General features: G+C 32.7%; 1 protein-coding gene across 2 annotated transcripts in view; it reads right to left on the reverse strand.

The window, feature by feature from the left end:
- LOC127860405 (annexin A6-like) overlaps window positions 1-17,608 on the reverse strand; it is a 32,057-nt gene extending 14,449 nt beyond the window's left edge. The window contains exons 1-13 of one of the 2 annotated variants that reach the window (XM_052398463.1): window positions 17,545-17,608; window positions 15,958-16,092; window positions 14,797-14,950; window positions 13,155-13,368; window positions 12,432-12,558; window positions 11,907-12,097; window positions 10,615-10,792; window positions 7,376-7,479; window positions 5,647-5,722; window positions 4,633-4,802; window positions 3,542-3,718; window positions 1,374-1,578; window positions 316-464 (exon numbers count right to left, since the gene is read on the reverse strand). In XM_052398463.1, the coding sequence (XP_052254423.1) occupies window positions 316-464; window positions 1,374-1,578; window positions 3,542-3,718; window positions 4,633-4,802; window positions 5,647-5,722; window positions 7,376-7,479; window positions 10,615-10,792; window positions 11,907-12,097; window positions 12,432-12,558; window positions 13,155-13,368; window positions 14,797-14,950; window positions 15,958-16,069 (1,857 nt within the window). In that variant the 5' untranslated portion in view covers window positions 16,070-16,092; window positions 17,545-17,608. Of the gene's footprint in view, window positions 1-315; window positions 465-1,373; window positions 1,579-3,541; window positions 3,719-4,632; window positions 4,803-5,646; window positions 5,723-7,375; window positions 7,480-10,614; window positions 10,793-11,906; window positions 12,101-12,431; window positions 12,559-13,154; window positions 13,369-14,796; window positions 14,951-15,957; window positions 16,093-17,544 lie in introns of both variants that reach the window. The other variant, XM_052398462.1, reaches the window with a different exon arrangement.
- Between the last annotated feature and the right edge of the window lie 2,033 nt (window positions 17,609-19,641).

Consider the following 19,641-nt stretch of genomic DNA (forward strand, 5'->3'; position numbering starts at 1 on the left):
TGTTATATAAAATGTGTCATTTCTGGTTAACCCTCTTGCTGACAGGCAGAAAAATGAAGTGGTCAATGGATATATGCCTTTTGTTTCAGTAGATGTCAGAGACTTAAAACAAGCTGAAGCTAATTCTGTTAAAACAGACTGAAGAATATAGCAGAAATTGGGGCCGTGAGGTTCCTGGTTCAATCTCTACTCTAGGACCATTCTCAATATTTCACCCACGAAACACCAAGTACTTGCATCATACAGAAAACACAATCTCAAATACATTTTTATGTGTTTAATGCAATCAAGTTGAATAATGAGGTTAAAACATACCTGGTAGAGGTCCTTGGCATCCTGTTTTGCCTTAGCACGGTCAACCTCATTGCTGTCACTTCGGTTCGCCTGCACTAAGGACACCAGGAGCTTCTTGAAGTGACCAGATGTATCAGAAATTATGTCCTTCTCCAAGTCTCTGTTGAATTCTGAAAATGGTTGATTATACAATCACATCTCATCAAGGTTTGACAATATGTTTAGTCACTTAGTTAGCATGGTAAATGTTATAAAACTCAGTCTAGCTTTAGTGCAACAATTAATGTCCATGGTGTATAAGAGGCCATTATGTGATCCAAACTGCTTGCATGTATCAAAATTTGAAATGTTCACTATTTGCATATGTCTTCAATGGTTTTACAAACATTTAATTAGAATTATTTATTGCAGTTGTAGATATGACATTAACTCACTAGAAAAGCTGGACATGTAGTCTTTCATTACAACTGCCCATTTTTACCTTGTAAAAAATATAAAATAGCAATTAAAACATATTGATTAAGTTTCTTGTATATTTATCTATAAATTTTGCATATGCACTCCTAATATTTGTTTGAAAAAAATTTGTTCTCATTTATGCATGTGTTAATCATTGTAATCGTGTAAAATGTGTACATCAGCACAACACATTACAGTGGAATTTTTTATTAAATATCATAGTTCTACTACAAATGTTGTTAGACCTTGGTGGAAAGACATAATGCTTACCAGAAATGATCATAAACAACAATACTGAGAAGTTAAAAAAAACTACAGAATGTAGCACTTAAGTGAGACTAACCAATAAGCTTTGATAGCATTATAATCACTGACAGGAATTCCATAAGACTTCACAATTTTTTTGCTGGAAAATATGGGACTTTTATTATTTTTATTATTTAAACAATATAAAATGCAATCTTTATTTTTTTTTTATTCCATAACAAAGGTTAGCCTTCAACAAACTGAAAGTACAAATTGATTGGAGGAAAAACAGTAATAATAATGTAGCTATTATATATTTCCTAAAATTAATAGCAACACATATCTGACACTCAGATTCCAGTTCTAACACTTACTTTCTTTGTACACCCTTATGACCTCCTTGAGCTGTGCATTAGAGCGCGTACAGAGGACCTCAATGAGTACGTCCTCGTCGGTGCCCAGCCCCTTCATGGCCTTGCGTAGCTGGTAGGCGTCGTACTCTGCTGGGGCCATGATCAGGGCCTTCATGGTATCCAGGAAGTGGCCGCTCAGGTCACCCTTTAGATCCTCGCTCAGGTCCTGTAGTCAGTATGTTTGGTTTGTCAATCTTAAAAGCTTCAATGACATCACATTTTAGCAATTTTATAAGTTCCACTAAATTCCACCCTTCAGATCCACCATCACTTTCTGTAGTAAATATAATGATATTTTATATGTGCCTCCTTCTGGGGAAAACTGGGCTTAATGCATGTGGGTAAAGTGTCGTCCTTTATCAACCTGTTCAGTACACAAAGGCTCATCAGGAACGACACTTTCCGCCTAGACTGGACTTTTGCTAATAAGTCACTTCCTTAAAACGAAAAATACCATAAGAACGGAAAAAGTCGTTCCTCTTTACCTTGTGCATACTGCCCAGGCTAATCTTGGATGACGCTTTATGCACATGCATTTTGCTCACTTTTTCAAGAAAGAGACTTACTTAATATTGTTCAATGCTTGCAAAATTTCATCACATGACAATCTTATAATTTTCCCTTAATTCTTTACGTACACCCTTGTAAAATGTAAAACAATGGTGAAAAAGCATTAAATAGCAAGATTATTCTCTAGACAATGTGCTTCTATATTCTTCCACTTCGATAGCATAATAAACATTTTCTGTAAGTCACTTGGTGTTGATATCCTATTAAAACATATTGATGTATTTATTAGTATTTCAGTCATATCAATGTGGTCATCTACTCACCCTTTTCCAAGGTCAGCTGGTTTCTTAAACCAGAGATGCCATTTATGCCATAAAAATAAGTGTATTACCAATTACAACACAATTGATGTTGCCAGGCAAGCACTCTACTTACTAAGCTATGAGTTCCCGCTATACAAAGTTCATTTTATTTTTCAGACGCTGTGTAAGATAACCAATTATTTCATGACTGCCCTGGACATAGGCAATACATTTTCACAAGTGGAATATAGTCACAAGTATAAACCATCATTAGCAGTCGTTGGTAGTTTCATGCACAATTAATTGTTACCAGTGAGATCAAAGCAGTGAGGTCAAAGCAGTGAGGTCAATATAAAGGCAAGGACCCTTTACTACCAGTTTCAAGGGTTGAGAGGGAGACAAATTGCTTTACACATCCATGTCATGCAATAGTTTTAAAATCTACACCTAGATTTGAATATCTTAAAGAGACTAAATTATATACTGTAAACGTATAGAAATTCGTCGGTATGAAATTTCGTGGTTTAATAAAAAACAACTAATTCGTTGACAAGTAATTTCGTGGATTTCAAATATTCGGGGAAGATTGACAGTCATAATAATAATTAAACTTTTCTTAAAACAACCAGAGTAATAACTAAGAATGATCTGCTAATGTGTGTTGAGAGCAAGGCGTGTGATTAATGTGCACTGAAGCATGAAAGTGTTGCCGATAATTATCGATAAGAGCGAATAAGCGGCGATCTTGTGGGTCCCCGCTCGCTAATTGCTATCAATGTTGTTTTGACAATATTTGCAATTCTCTGCTCAATCGGTCCCCTAGTAGTAACAATTGAGTAATAAGGTCCCCAAAATACAGGTGTGAAAACCGTAATGTCTCTTTTAACCTTAATTGGCACTAATTGACATATGTGATTAAATCTGCAAACTGTTAATTTGACGACGTCACGTAAAATAGAACAATCGTTGATGTACAGTTTAAATTCCGTGCTTGATTTAAAAAGTATTATTACCCAAACACTTATCAAGAAAACAACATGTTGTATTACCTAGCATATCTCAATCAAATATCTCTGATAGCCGAAAACAATAGTGAATGTCGGCAATGACATTCGGTAAGGACCGATTTCAGATTAAAAATGTAAAAATAATCGTTGGTACTTGAATTCGTGGTTCAGCGGCACAACGAAATCCACGAAAATTCGTACCACACGAAATTTAATGGTTTTACAGTATAAGTTTCCCATAACATGTAAAGTATTATCACAGTGCTAAAGGCACCATTTGAGGTTAAACAAGCTTCTGTTTACTGCGTACCTTTCCAAACATGGTTTTGTATGCAGCTACAATCTGCTGGCGCTGTGTGTTTGATCTATAGCACAGCACATTTATAATTGCGTCCTCGTCCGTCCCCAGCCCCTTCATTGCCCCATGTAGCACCTCAGCATCCTGCTCTGCATTGAACTTGGCATACGCCTTCACCGTCCCTTGTTGCTGGGAGATAAAAAATATGAATATTTGAGCCTTTCTATGAGACAATTAGATTTCATGCATGTGCGTAAAGTGTCATCCCAGATTAGCCTGTGTCGTCTTAACAGTCCTATATAATATCATATTACAAATTGGAACACTCATTTAAACAAGAGATGTGTTTGTCAGAAACATAATGCCCCCTATTGCGCCGCTTTGAAATAAAATTTCAATATATCATTTGGCAGGTTTAGAAATTATCACCCTTTAATAGCTTATTACTTCCCTTGGATTGTATTTTTTGACTTTTGACCTTGAAGGATGACCTTGACCTTGACCTTTCACCACTCAAAATGTGCAGCTTCATGATATACACATGCATTCCAAATAACAAGTTGCTATCTTCAATTTTGCAAAAGTTATCGCAAAACTTTAACCAAGTTTAATTTTTTTGGACGGAATGACAGACAGGCCAAAAACAATACGCCCCCAATCATTCGATCCGGGGCATAAAAATCATATCAGCGCCGAAATGAAACTTCCTTAAAATGATTGGTAATAAGTATTTTAACAATTTGAACAAAATGTTATTTGACAGCATTAATTTTTATTCAAAATCAAAATGGTCAGCATTAAATAAATTCCTTAAAATTAATAGTATTTGAATGAAAATCTGTACGTTGTAGTGATTGTTATTATGTAAATTTCCCTTCATCTAGCAGCAAGGCATTTGCATTTTGCCCATTTCTGCACAAAATTGCTAAGAGAAGTGTTTCTATATGGACTATCTATCCAGGCCTGCTGATATGTACATGCCAAGGCTGGATACAGGGATACAGGGAAAACAGCTCAATGATTTTCAACAGGCTTATTTTATCCACAAATATGGATGTCCTGATACAAACATGGTATAAACACAAGCACAGGCTTATACTTACATTCAAGTTTTCAGTTTCCATGGCAAAATATGGGTCTTTCTCTGGTGGGGGTGTTTTCTTCACAGGTTTCGGTTCTTCTTTCTTTTCTACTTTCTTTTCTTCTTTCTTTTCTTCTTTCTTGGGCGTTGGAGGCTTGCTCTCAACCTTTGGAGGCTTTTTAATAGATCCTCCTTAAAATATTTTTTAATTGAAGAATTGGTGAATGTACTGCTCTAAACAAATCACAAATGAAACATTCTTCCATATACATAAGCATTTTTAATATATGAATTTGCATACAATTATTTATTGAACAAAAAGGAATTTTGTTCATAAGCATGCCTTTACAAAGCTTACTAATACATTTCCCGGACAAGTTAAATAAATAAAGGAATGCATTGACATTGATTGTCTAATCTTTATAATAACATGCTTTTAAATAAGCAAAGAAAATCAATATTCACATGTAGATAATTGTTGTGGTAAATCCTGAACATTGTTTACATGGTGTGACATCAGTTAAAATTGCAACATCATTTCAGCAAAATAACAATATTGGTCAGTCACAGAAAGTACCAAATAAAAAATGTAAAAGCTGCATAAAAATCTATATTAAAAATGTTTAAAATAAACAAAATTGTCATGGTTATATTACATTGAAAACAAGGTATAGCATTCAATAAAGAACTGTACTAGTCTAGAGGTTAGCATAGTAATCTTTTGTTCTAATGTTGTTACTATAGCTAAATTCTCATGGTGGCGCAGTGGTCGAGTAGAAAAACACATGACTACCTTTCTTTGTTCCAACATAACAAGAAAACAAGAAATGTATTGGTACGAAACCCAGGCTAATCATGCGTGTTTCATCTACGCACTGAGCATATATAAAAGAACCAAAGAGTCTCTTCATGGTATTTAACCCATATTTCTTGTAATGCAGAATTAAATAAATTATATTTTGTATTATTACACAAAGGAGAAAAATTAACAAATAAACTTTTGTCTTGTTAAAAGGTCATTCCAAAATGTACGTACTTCGCACTCCAGGTTTAGCGAGAACAATCTTCAACTCATAACAGTCTTGTTGGTCCATCAACTTTGCCTCCAGAATCTGAAAACAATAGCAGTGAAGAGGCAATTAGTAGCTTGGCAACCAAGATACCTTATGAGAGGGTTCATCAAAACAATCTTGTTGTTTAAAGGGGATTTTATCTTATTTTGGAAATATTTCATATTTCATGTGTTCACTAATAAATATATATGAAGTAGTCGTAAATATTAAAGTTGCAAGAAACTAGATGCTGGTTCACGAAACGCCTTCATGTGGAAGTTTTGTCAGTGTTGATTACATGTATATTAGCTGATGTGATAAGTCTGAGTCCAAAATAAGGTCAATTTCAGGGTCAAAATGAGATAAGATGATGTAAGGGTGCTGAGTTTTCAATGGAAATATCAAGGCTTTTTAGAAAGTAGTTTTAATGTTCTGTCACAAATTTGGTATGTCAAAAAAGGGTCAATTTAAAGGTCATAAGGAGGTCAGGCGATGAAGGTTTGTTGATAGTGTTCAAAAACATTATCCAAAGCATCAAAGCTTTGTAGAAAGCTTCACTTTTGTTTGATGAAACACATATTTTGAGATTAATCCAGATATTAACCTTCAAACAAGTCCAAGTTTAAACAAAATTCAATTGTCAGGATCAAAATGAAAGGGGGTGATGCGGGCATGTTCATTGAGTTAAAAGACAGCATCCATGCAAGTATCTAAGCTCTTCAGGAAGCATCATTGACGTCATAAAAACAAGTCAAATTTGGTAACCTTGAATTAACAGACAAAAGAACAAACACACAGATCGGCAAATCAATATATGCCTACTGCATCAATAGATTCAGTGATATTTAAAGATGATTAGAAAATGTTGCATTCTCCAGAATATGATGCATACCCTGGCCTCTAACAGAAAAATGTAACATGATACCACTGGACTATTCAGGCTTTACTAGTTTACATATTATTTTTACCTCAATGTTAGAAGATATTCAGATCATTGATGACAAACATTGCAAACGCTTTATTATTTTACTAATTATGATTTATGACTTATCATAAAAAAAACAATTATTATTATTTTGGAATGCTAATTTCATTGTCTAAATATAATGTGTAAATTCTGGTATTGTATCACGACATTTTTGTTTTAAAATTAGCAGTTAAGTCACTTTAATAGAGGAATCGTATTAGGTCATTCTTATTTTGGTCTTCTTAGTAGTCTTCTTTAAAGTTCATTCCTTTAAGGTCATTCTTGTAAGGTCATTCTTATAAGGACATTCTTGTAAGGTCATTCTTATAAGGACATTCTTATAAGGTCATTCTTATTTTGGTCTTCTTAGTAGTCTTCTTTTAAGTTCATTCCTTTAAGGTCATTCTTATAAGGACATTCTTATAAGGACATTCTTATAAGGTCATTCTTATTAGGTCATTCATATAAGGTCATTCTTACAAAATCCATTTAATAACAATATTTTATTTATGCAGATAATTCATGCATAAATATATGTTGTGAGCAAAGCATAATGATTACATTGAACTAGTTGTAAACAACATATTTATTTTGATTCAGATGCACTTAGTTTTCAACTCTATTCAATTTAAAATTCTATCAAGTTGCACAGTGACTCAAAGATTGACCTAAACAAACAGGCATAATAATAACATATAAATAAAGGTATGCACCCGCAAAACCAGGTAAATGTAAAGTTCTTTTACCTTGCCCATTTTGGGTTCTGAGATTGGGAGACGAAAGTCCTTGTTATTATTGGCGAGGTCTATCAGATGGGCATAGATATGGAGTAGATTACCCTTGTAGTCCCCTGAAATATCATAAGTACCAGTAATGTAAATTTTTATTGTTCACTATTGTATATCATTTGCCTATAAACTAGATATAAGCGCAGCTGGCAATATTTTCATTTTGTATATACAGTGTTGCAAATGCTTTTCTGGCTTCTCTGTATAACAAAACAAACATGGCATTTTTGCTCGTGATTTTACATCTTATCAACACTCTAAAAATACTGTTGCTCTGGTGCCAATTTATGAAAAAAATGTTTTCAGAATAACTGGCTAAAGTAAACTGATTTTATTTATTCATATTTCTATCATACCATATATCTTTTTAATTTAAGTGGAATAATAGTTAAAATTAAAGCTTGTAATATTATTTGTATGAAAATTTTTGTACACTTGATTACAGTAAATAAACAAGAGCACCGCATAACAGGTGCCACACTCGGCTGCAGGTGCAGTTTTGAATAAATGAGAGCTTGTCAGATTATTTTTTTTAGAGGTCACAATGACCTTCACCTTTACCCTAGTGACTCAAAAAAGGGTGTGGCATGTAGAACTCTTCAAGGTGCAGCTACATATAAAGTCTCAAAGTTGTAGATTGAAGCACTTTGATTTCAGAGCCAATGTTCAAAACCTTGACTAAAAGTTAAGGTTTTAGCACGACGCGGACCACATGACACGACACAACACGAAGAGCTGGCTATAACAATACCTCGGGTTTTCTCAAAAAACAGCCGAGCTAAAAATAAGCTTCAGCTAATTGTGTTAAAACAGGCTTAAGAATGTTTTAGAAATATGGGCTGTGTGTTTTCTTGGATTGATAGCATGTGCTTTTGCAGTCAAGAATAGAATGCAGTTATTATATAGAGATCACATTCTTAACTTCATCCAGCAACATTTTGATATGTCACCACACAAACCCACCTGATAACTCTTTGTTGCAAAGTATCATCAAAAATGTTTGAAATATTATTAATATTTCAATCAAGGAGAAACATGCATTTCAAACCATTCAATCAAGATGTATTTGATGACTTACAGGCAGTTATGTTAGCTATGTCACCAATGTTCTTATTCTTTTAATGTCATCAACATTTGAAGAGTAACTGCTTTACACATTTAAAATTTAAAATCTTAAATATCTATCATACATCTGTGTGTCATTGACAACAAAGGCTAAATATTTTATTCTAAACTTTATTACTCTAATAGTACATCATTTATGATTTTGGCACAACTTTAAAATCAAATGAAGATCTAAATGTGTAAAGCAATTAAAGGATAATGTAAATGAAAAAAAAAAGACAAACGTAAAATATGTTTACACTAAACAATACTTAAATAAATATACAAAATAAATTATAAATTGTAAATTAAAGAAAAATGTTGAATACAACAATAAACAAACAAAGATGCAAACAATAAAAGTTGTGTATAAATACATTATACCATTCACTAGCACTTTCTAAAACTGAAAATAGTGTACATAAATGATAGCTAAAGAGAGCATGCACTGGTTGTATTGAAATGTGTCTACACTATTGAAGCTGAATATCAACTGTCCAATATTCCATCTTTAAAAAAGCTGAATAACTAATTTTAAAAATATACATATTATGCAAAAAAAACAACAGGAAAATATACAGCATGTTTGAATATATCATTATTCAATTTAATTTAAAAATAAACATTAAATTGCAGTGCTTTATGACAAGATCTAGATCATTCTTTATAAAATTGTGTATGGAATTAAATCGCTTAATAAATAATTATACAATCTTGTGATATTATCCAAGAATCAGGCTTGTTATGCACCATGTATTTTAAATAGTTAAGACTCAAAGAACAAAATTAAGTTTCATTTCATGCACAAAGCAATCTAACAAAATAAGTACAAATTATTCAACATGTAAAACGCCATAACACACACACAATTATAAATTTCAATTATTTCTAAATTCTTATCAAATCTAGTCCACATATATATTCTACTTTTAAACTGGCATGCATAATTGGTATTATGCTAAAATATACACATAACATGATTGAATTATGCAGGATGAAATAATTCCCAGAATACACATGAACAATCTTGTCAAAATGAAGACTAAACAAGTTGGGGTTATAAACTTAATGTGAGATTCAGTTCTACAGCTTTGTGAAAATATTTATATTTCAACTGAGCCCATGACATACACATCTTTTATAAATCTAAAACAGCAACCCATCATCAAAAATGGTTTTCAGTTTGACATCAGTTGTTTGAGCATTGTGTGCTTCAAAAATGATAAAGCTACACACATTTTGTGCATCACCCATAATATTTTATGTGAATAGGCCACTGAAATTTGCGTTTCATAAAATCTGATGTTGCTAGCTGCCCTGACCACTGTAGGGATATATATTAAGTTATTAACACTAGCCAATGAGGATTTGTTTCTCTGTTAAGCAACCTCTTTGCAAAAGTAATTCGCCCAGTTCGATAGTTAAATATTTTTGTTTCTCGGGAAATTTCAAGCTAATCTTCTTTAGTTTTCAAATGACATCATCAATATTGCTTTTGCTACTTGTCTTGAACTTTAATATTTGTACTTCAAGTGAGCATGCTTCAACAAACCAGGCAACATGCTCCATTTAAATAAGAGTAAAATCTGTATGTTCATAGCATTAAATAAACATAGTTTGTAACTACATCAAAATGACATTTGAAAATTCATTAGATTATATTGGACACTTTCTTTCGAGTAACTATAAATAGCATGTTTCATACATCTTTTCATGAAATACAAGTCAATACCACTTGTTTTAGATAATTCGATATATAAACATACATTACTCGTCCAATTTGAAATGTGTGTTTGTTACAATATTATTTAAACCTGGACAAACACATCTAATCTGGGCATGTAAGATTTCATAGAAATTAACCTGCACGGCAGGTTACCCTATATATTTAATATATACCCCTGCAATGAACAAAAATAGTTATTATTCTCCCTAAACTAGTGAATCCAGATCCCACCAGTTTTGCTAATGTTCCTACCACTTAAAAACAAAAGGATCCGTATTCTGTCTATACAAGTTACTTGGCCTGGTCCCACCCATTTTGCCAGCCCCTCTAAAACTAATACCAGGGCGATCTGACCATGTGACCGTACCTCCGCCGGGGCTCACAGGGTTCAGGGGAGGGTCCTTGTACACGGGAACCTCTATACGCTCCGGTCTAGGAGGGGGTGGGGCCTCCACTGCAGGCGCTGGGGGTGGGGGAGCCTGTCGGCTCCTTAACAGCTGACGTAAATCACCAACGGTTACGTGCTTGGTGTCTGGATTGCAGTTCTGAATGTAGCAAAGGAAGAAACAAAATGAGAATCAAGAGTTATCAGAGAGGTCTACTATATTTTGTTTACGATACTATGCCAACAATCATGAAAGTAATAAAAATTATGCATGTAATAATAATAATAATTTCAAATGACTGGTTTCACAGTTATAGATTTTAAAATTATTTGAAGGTTCTAAAATTGCCTGTGTACCTATTATACTCTATGTTTTTCTCATATTTTAAGATTTAAAACGCATATTTTTTATTAAAGATATATTTTTTTTTTGTAATGCTTCCTGGCTTTTTTTCAGCTTTGACAGAATACTGTATGTTTTCTGTTCTAACTTATATAATGACCACAACAGTATATTTGAAGTTGAAAATCTTAAATAGTTATCTATTATATTGTAAAATTAAATGATGAAAATTTCTAAATTAAAATCAAGAAATGTGATTGTGAAAAAATTAGACTTAAATTTTTACCAATTAATTCAGGTGAATTTAATTAACTTTGCAATAAATGTCTGCATAAACTTCCTACACACAAAATGATAGCAAAATACCCCCACAATCGCTCCAGACTTAAGTTATTGAGAAGAAACCATTTTTAATTTTAATAAAAGTGATGTGGCCACATCTGACCCCAAATGCAATCCAACACTAGGTTTGCGTGTAATCTACCTACTTACAAAATAACAGCACACTACCTTCATCCAAACTAAATTAATTTGGGTGGAAACTTTTATTTTGAGTAATAGTACACTTGTTCTGACTGGCACCAAATGCATCGTAATGTCTGCATGTAAATTACCTGCTCTTAAAATGACTGAAAATACCTACATCCAAACCAAATTTATTTAGTATCAACACCTTTTTGCTATTTTTAATAACAGTGACCTTGACCATACTGACCCTAAATCTAATTCATAGCTAGATCAGCATGTAACCTATATACACACAACATTACATCATGCAATCTATATCCTTACTGAGGTTTTCATCATTTTCTTAAACTTCTTAAAATTCAACATATAGCTGTTAAACTTCCTAACCCAACAATAGTAAAGAACTAAAAAACATTTTGCCACTAATGCTTTTAACATGTAGTTCTAGATTGCTAGTATTCACCTGCAGCATGTTCTCAGTGAGGTAGCCATATTGCGTTGTGTACGGGTTACAGATTCCAGGCTGACCAAGGCTGACCACCCCTGGCATGCCTCCCTGCTGGACAAAGGGCGGTGGGGCACCACCCCATACGTTGATCTGAGTGCCGGAATAGTTGGTGGGGTTGAAAGGGCCATCTGGTATCGGAGGCGAGGCTGCTTTAAGTATGGAAGAAAACACAAATCTCAATAAGCCCAAAACATCACATGGCCATTAAGTTCAGTGTTTTTTTCAGTGGCCCACACTGACGGATTTGGTACAGGAAACACAAGATATTGCTAATATGAAAATAATATTGGTTCATTCACAACACTAGTAAAATATATCTTCATAAATATATATTATATATTAACAAATTTTAAACAGCAATAAGTTGTCAACATTATACACACTATTGAACAGTTAGTCTTTGTAAGTAACTACAAAAAAATAATTAGTTATACTTCAAAAAGCAAACAAGAATACAGCAATAACATGAGGCTTGCTTACGTTGATCACCGAACGCCCCAGAATTGAGAGCTGGTGTATATGAACTACTCGCCCAGGCCTCTTTTGGAGTCCGTCCTGGAGATTTAGACCGTGACCTTGACCTCAGAGTTCGAGTTGGTGACTTGCTCTGGAAATTTACAGAATGTTATTTACGTCAATCCTGTTATATATGACAACACAAGAAGTTATCCAAAAGTAATTAAACATAATTATCAAGGCAGGCAAGCTCACTCACTGGTTCATTTCTTATAAAAAAAGCAACATGAATTAAATTTTATTTGAGCAGTGCTCTGTAAAAAGGGGGGTTTAATGCATGTGCGTAAAGTGTCGTCCCAGATTAGCCTGAGCGGAATCAGGGACGACACTCCGCATAAACTGGATTATTCCTAAAAAGAGACTTTCTGTAAACTAAAAATACCATACAAGCGGAAAGTGTTGTCCCTGATTAGCCTGTGTGGACTGCACAGGCTAATCTGGGACTACACGATATGCACATTCATTAAACCCCCTTTTCACAGAGCACAGCCCATTTGACAAGTCAACAGGGGCTTGGAAATACAGATAATTAATTTACCAGAAGCTTCTTAATGCCTGAAATGTAATTTAAGTTCCTCAACACATGTTTACAAAGTAACAATTCACCTAACTTTCATCTGTAATAAAGGGATTCATTAATAAATAATTCCTGTTCATAAACTGGTCTTAAGCAATACAACCACACACCTTCTTTTGTTTCTTTCCTTTCTTGCCTTTGCTTGCTTTACTAGAAGATGATGTTCCACTCTTCAAAGTGGAGTCTGACAATTCCCAGCCGTCTGTGTCAAAGAAGTCTGAGTTGTCAACCTCAGAAGATGAAGAGGGTATGGGGCTGGCGTTGATTTTACCCACATCATCCACAGTGTAAGTTCTGGTGTTAACATCACTCTCTCGACCATCTCTGTAGACAGGTAAAAAAAATCAATATTAACATTTTCAGTAAAATGTATGCATGATTTTTGTTTGAATAAAAATGTTTAATGAAATCAAATTCCATTTTACCTATTGCTTTCAAATTGATTGTTCTGTGAAAAGGTTAACTATTCATAAAGTAATATTCAAATAATACATACAACTCTTTTAGAGTAAGCGGTACATTAAAGCTCATCTCCAACAATACTTTTAAAAGAAACACACACACAAATTCTGACGAAATTGCTTGTCTTAATGGAATCGTACACTTGGAGACTTTTGTAACGCATCACTTTTCAAACTTGAATATCTCAGTTATGAGTAAAGATATTGATTTAAAATTTTACATATGATCATTTGACTTCATTTCATGCAAGCTCACAATAAAATCATTCATCCGTGATGATTGGACGCTTTAGCACGTGAGGTAGGTGTGGTTCCCTATTTTTGCACATGGAAATCGTATGGATATTCAGGAGCGCAATCGCGCACTTTGCATTTTACAGGCAACCTTTCCCACTTGCTAAAGCGTCCGATCGTAACGGATGAATGATTTTATCGTGAGCTTGCACATATTGTAGTCAAATGATCACATGTGCAATTTTAAATAAAAATATTTACTAATTACTGAGATATGTAAGTTTTAAAAGTCTTGCGTAAGAAAAATCACCAAGTTTAGTATTAAAAAGGCGATATACATGTTATTCCAATTAAATTTCAATTTCATAATTCTAGGTGAGTTTTTACACAAGAAAAACATAACATTAATTAAAGAAAAACAATATTGCTCGTATGAATATTCAGGAGTGAAACGGCTCAATCGGCATGTTGCAAGCCGGTCAGTTATTAAGACGTGTAAGTTTATGCGTTTTACTTTTCACATTGCTATTATTTAACGTTGTACGAGTTTGCGAATTTGACTTTTGAAGTGACGTTTTAAAGTTGTTAAGTTTTATATTTTGTTGTTTTTCAATTTCAAATAATTTTTCAGGAATTATCAGATATGCGTTGAATTATTCTTGGTCCAAATTTCAACACAAGCCGTTCAAAAATAAGGGAGCTATATTGATATGATTAAGTGATGTGTTAGAAAAGTCTCCAAGTGTACAGGCTGAAATAACTTTTTTTTTTAAATACACACATTTAAATCTGTAAATAATACCTCTGCTTCCTTCTTGTTTTATTTTATCTGTAAATTTGATTCCTTTAAATTATACATTAAAGTGCACAGCATGTTTTATTACATTTGCACTGTTCAAGCTTGATGATTATTTAATGCATTCTCACAAACAAAAAAGTTTCAGCTGAGCACTGTAAACTTGCATTAACAATGATTAAACCTTACTCCTTCTTAAAATGAATTATTTTCAGTCGACAGAGACAGACAAATGTTTAACACTGTGATTAACAAAATTACTTAGAGACTGCAATAGCTTTCAGAGTTCTTTTTCCTTCCTTTAAAGTGAAAGGGTCTTTGTATCGATGAGTCACTTCACGTCCCCCAATCGTGCGTTGAAATGGATTTGGTTTGGTTCCATCGGCAGTGAAGTAAATCTTAGTGCTTGGTGTTTCTAAAATGGACATACCTAGCATTCACAACATAAACAAAAGAAGTGAAATAAATCTGTTTTGGAATACCTCTAAGCAAAATTATAATTTTACTGTTCACTATACTATATAATTTCTAACAACAAAAAACTTAACCATATACATGTAATGTTTTCTCAGAGATGTTAGAAACATTTTGAAGATACAGAACTTTTAAACAGAGACATCACAGCAACATGGGTGCTATTATAAGATTAAAATTCAATGTATTTTTTACAAACTTTATAATTGAAAATACATGACTGTAACGTATTCAATGTTCTTTTATATACTTTTATATACAGTGTTCTTCCCCAGAATCTGTGCTCTTTGAATTGGGAAGATCTGTATTGAAATACTATAATTTGTAATAATAATATTGAAATCCGTGACATTTATAAAATTAAGCTACCAAAGATAAATTGCAAATTTTTTGTTTGTTTTGTATGTTATAGTACTTATGTAATATCATGGTGGTGTGTTTAAAAAATGTTTTCTTGGGTAAGCTAGTTTATCATTACTAAGAGCACATAAATATTGCCAGAAATGACAACTTCCCATACCTGAAATATAAATATGACATCATATGCCAGTAGAAAGGATTTCATTAACAATACCAAGGCAAGTTATTTTTACCTGCGATCAAACGCAGAATCCTCAGTTTTGTAATCAGCACTCTACCAACTGAGCTAGCCCGCCCAGTTTTATATGATCTTAATGATTTTAATATACCATGATTAAGCTTTTTTATATAAACATCTTAATCTGTCAAGGAAAACTTTGCGTAGATAACAAAGTAAAGCAGAGAAAAAAAGTCACACCTTAATATGCTATCAATAATTAATTTTGAAATAAAATTGGTAAAAAGGGATGCTTTTCGAATGTAGATCTAAAGCGAATGCCCCTGGATGGTTATGATAATTTCATTTAAAAAAAAACAGAATATTTATTAAATGATGCTTTGGTCTAATAAAGTACTATTTATGCTTACCACAGACAATTTCTATAAGAGTTGAAGTATCAATGTGTGTTGTAGACTGGCCATAGATGTGCCTCCTCAGCGGTGAAATTATTGGAGGACACACCGCTCCTGCGCTAGGCATTGTGGTTTCTAGGCTTTCTTATTCTAAAAATAAAAGAAATATAACTGAATATATATTAAAAGTAGTTGTAAATCAAAAATGCATCTACAATTCCGTATTCCAATTTTTTTACATCCACTTTAAAATTCTTAAAATAAATATTTCAATGTTCACCATTACCATGGGTAAACTGCTGGTCAAAAATAATTAAGTTTCATACTCAAGTGAGTTTAAAATTGATGTGCTTTGCACTTTAAACGCATTAAGTTTAAATTTGTAGTGTTCTTTTCACAAAGGAAGATCCCGGTTCTTGTTAATAATACTTCTTCAAGGGAATTAACTCAAACACTGAATAAGTTTAAACAATATAATTTAATAACACAAATAATAAATAACTTTACAATGTTCTATTACGGAGTTCTGCCAGTTTCTCTCTGTCAATGTTTAAATTTTATTTCTTAAATACACCTTCTATCTTGACATGTATGAAGTGGTTTATAATATGTGAATAACAATTGTATTAGACTAAGAAAGGCATCATCAACACATATGGCATGAATTAAAATGGCAAAATGATTATTAATAAAAATCTTACAAACTGTGAACAAGCATAATAAATATAAATCCTACAAACTGTGAACAAGCATATCATTTAAAGTTAATTGCTGAGTGCAAGTGTTCACAAGCGACTATGAATCATTATAAACATAATTCTAAACCCTTTCCCACTCAGATGCTAAGTGAAAATGGCTATGTGCAAACAGTATAAAACCAGAATAGCCTGCGAGTAACCAATAACTTGCAGTCTGTTCTGGTTTTATGCTGTTTGTTGAACAGTATCTAAGGGTTTGGAATGAAGCCTTTAAAACTTGAATCTAGCAAGAAAGGTTTTAAATTAAATTTCCAAGGGACTACAAACACGTAGAGATATGTATCTAAGTGGTAAAGGAATAACCTTTGGTCTTAATATTTGCGCATTTTTTTTCAAATGTTTATTGTCTGTAATAATAATAAATAACCGATTTTGTTGATAGATTTTTATAAGTAAAACAATGGTAACTGTGTAAAAACATTTTCCGTAACAAACTGTATCATGTGTGAATGTTCTATCAAGGGATTCCGTACAATCTCTATACCCACGACTCACAAAGCACCTACCATACATATTTAAAATAGACCAATAATGAATAATTGAATACAATTACAAACGAATCTAATGATTATTTAAATAAATCTACTAGTCTATATTAAATAATCACGCTTTTATTCCCTTGTATTCACCATTCATTCACCTAATTGCATGAAATAAAACAACTATCACTCGCATAAATGAATGGGTTTTAACTTGTCTTTATTAAAAAAACACATCACATAAACACAACAAAACATATTTAAAACCGAGTTGCGTATTAAAAATGTTTCTGCAAAACTTTGCATACTGTACACATAAAAATGAATTTTATATAAATATTCCTCAACAAAACCATATGATTTACCTGTGACCCGTTGTAGGAATATTGTTTACAAATATTTCGATGTTGTCAGGTTGCAATGAAAAACCTCCTTCATGAAGAGACACAATATAGAGTATAATCCCCGTCCTTCAGTGGGTAATGTAACGACTCGCCTCCTTAACGACTCGCCCCATAACGACTCGCCCCACTTTTTATAACGACTCGCCCCACATGTATAACGACTCGCCCCACATATATAACGACTCGCCCTATCAAAATATAATGTTATATTATATATGGTAATATAAATGAAATCAATTCATAATATGAATTTAAGGTTCGGCATTGTTTGATAACAATCGTTCAGCGGTTTTTTGCCTTATACCTGACCTTATATACGTCTATTGCAGGCATATTCTGAAAAGTAATAATTTTTATTTTATGATTTTTTTTTACATCTCTGTTCAGTGACAATATTATCATGAAGCAAGACTATTGGATATCGGTACATTTGTCTCATGTCATACATTCCTTTATATTTATAAAAAGAAGCAAAGGCTAAGATCATATCGACAATTAAAGATTCCCGGGTTAAATTACTCAAGAATTTAGGGATTATCGTTATAAAGGAGACCGATGAATTAACAACATAATTGACAGGTACGTTACCGCGGGCGGGTGATGACAATCAACAATACACGTGTCATAATCGCGAAAGCGTGAATACCTTGCTTCGTGGTAAAGATATTTTCATATATACGGGTATTGAAAGGTAAGAAAAATGAAAAAAGGTCTTTGCCGAAATTTATTTTTTTTGCAGAAATTTTACAGACACAATTCATCTGTAAGATAAATTTTTATTTATCATTTTAAAATTACCATTATAATCTTCAATCTACCTATTTATTACCTGTTGATCTGAATACACAACACACGTTTTAAAAATATTTTTTCATATTATAACAATGCGTATCAGTCTTTTTGTGTTTTTCACACAAACTTTACTTTAAAATGCTTATCAAATGGCGTTTCTTTTAAATTTTGGTGTGAACAATAAGCGCGGAAAGTTTTCAATGGTTTCAAATAAACATTAAACGCTAATTAAATGGCGGTTCTTTTAATTTGTAGGTGTGAACAATTATCGCGGAAAATTTGCAATGGTTTCAAATAAACAAGAAACCATTTGTGATAAATCAATTAATTCCACGATTTGTTTAATTACTTAAATGGTTATAACTTAAATTGAGTAATACGTGCTTCTGCGGAGTTTAGTATTTAAAGATGTATACATGATTATAGTATACCATTATTTTAAATTGATAATTCGACTAACAACATGCCTGCGCTTTGCACTCTGTATTTGCAGCGCAGCTGCTGGACTTGTGTTCAGCCATGTACGGACCTGTGTACATAGTTGTTGTTGCTGTTGTTGTTGTTGTTGTTTGTTTAAATAGTGTTTAAATTTGTTATGAATAAAACGTTTGAATAAAATCATTTTCATAAATTCAATGTTGATAATAATAAGATATAATTATATTGATTACTGATGTATTACTGTCTTTTTGTAAACTTTTCTTATTATATCAATGTATTGATATTATTATACTCACTGCGTAACTTTCTATTTTTATAAGTTGTTGTTGTTGTATATAAGTACATAAGTATCTAATAAACCATCAACACAAAAAAAGTTTTTCTTATATTTCTCTTTCTATTCATCTGTATTGTTTACATTTAACATAGATGCTAAAAATGTGACAATAAAAATGATGGGACGAGTCGTTATATATTATATACGCAAAAACATAGTTATGTTACTGTGGTGTAGAAATCTTGAACATATCATGCAGGATGCGATACAGTATTCCAGTTTCTATTGAAAGTTCCTGAAAAAGGTGAAAGTTAAAGTAAAGCATTTTAACAAATTTCATCAAACTTCTAATTTGCCAAATCTTAGGATATTTGTTCAATACCCCACCAGTTTTTACCGACTTAAAACACAATAAAATCGAAATTAGATAAAAATCCTACCATATAAGTAGTGATGGGGCGAGTCGTTATCTATGTAGGGCGAGTCGTTATACGTGTGGGGCGAGTCGTTATAAAAGTGGGGCGAGTCGTTATAAAAAGTGGGGCGAG

Source organism: Dreissena polymorpha, chromosome 15 (assembly GCF_020536995.1).
Source record: "Dreissena polymorpha isolate Duluth1 chromosome 15, UMN_Dpol_1.0, whole genome shotgun sequence".
NCBI classification, from domain to species: domain Eukaryota; kingdom Metazoa; phylum Mollusca; class Bivalvia; order Myida; family Dreissenidae; genus Dreissena; species Dreissena polymorpha.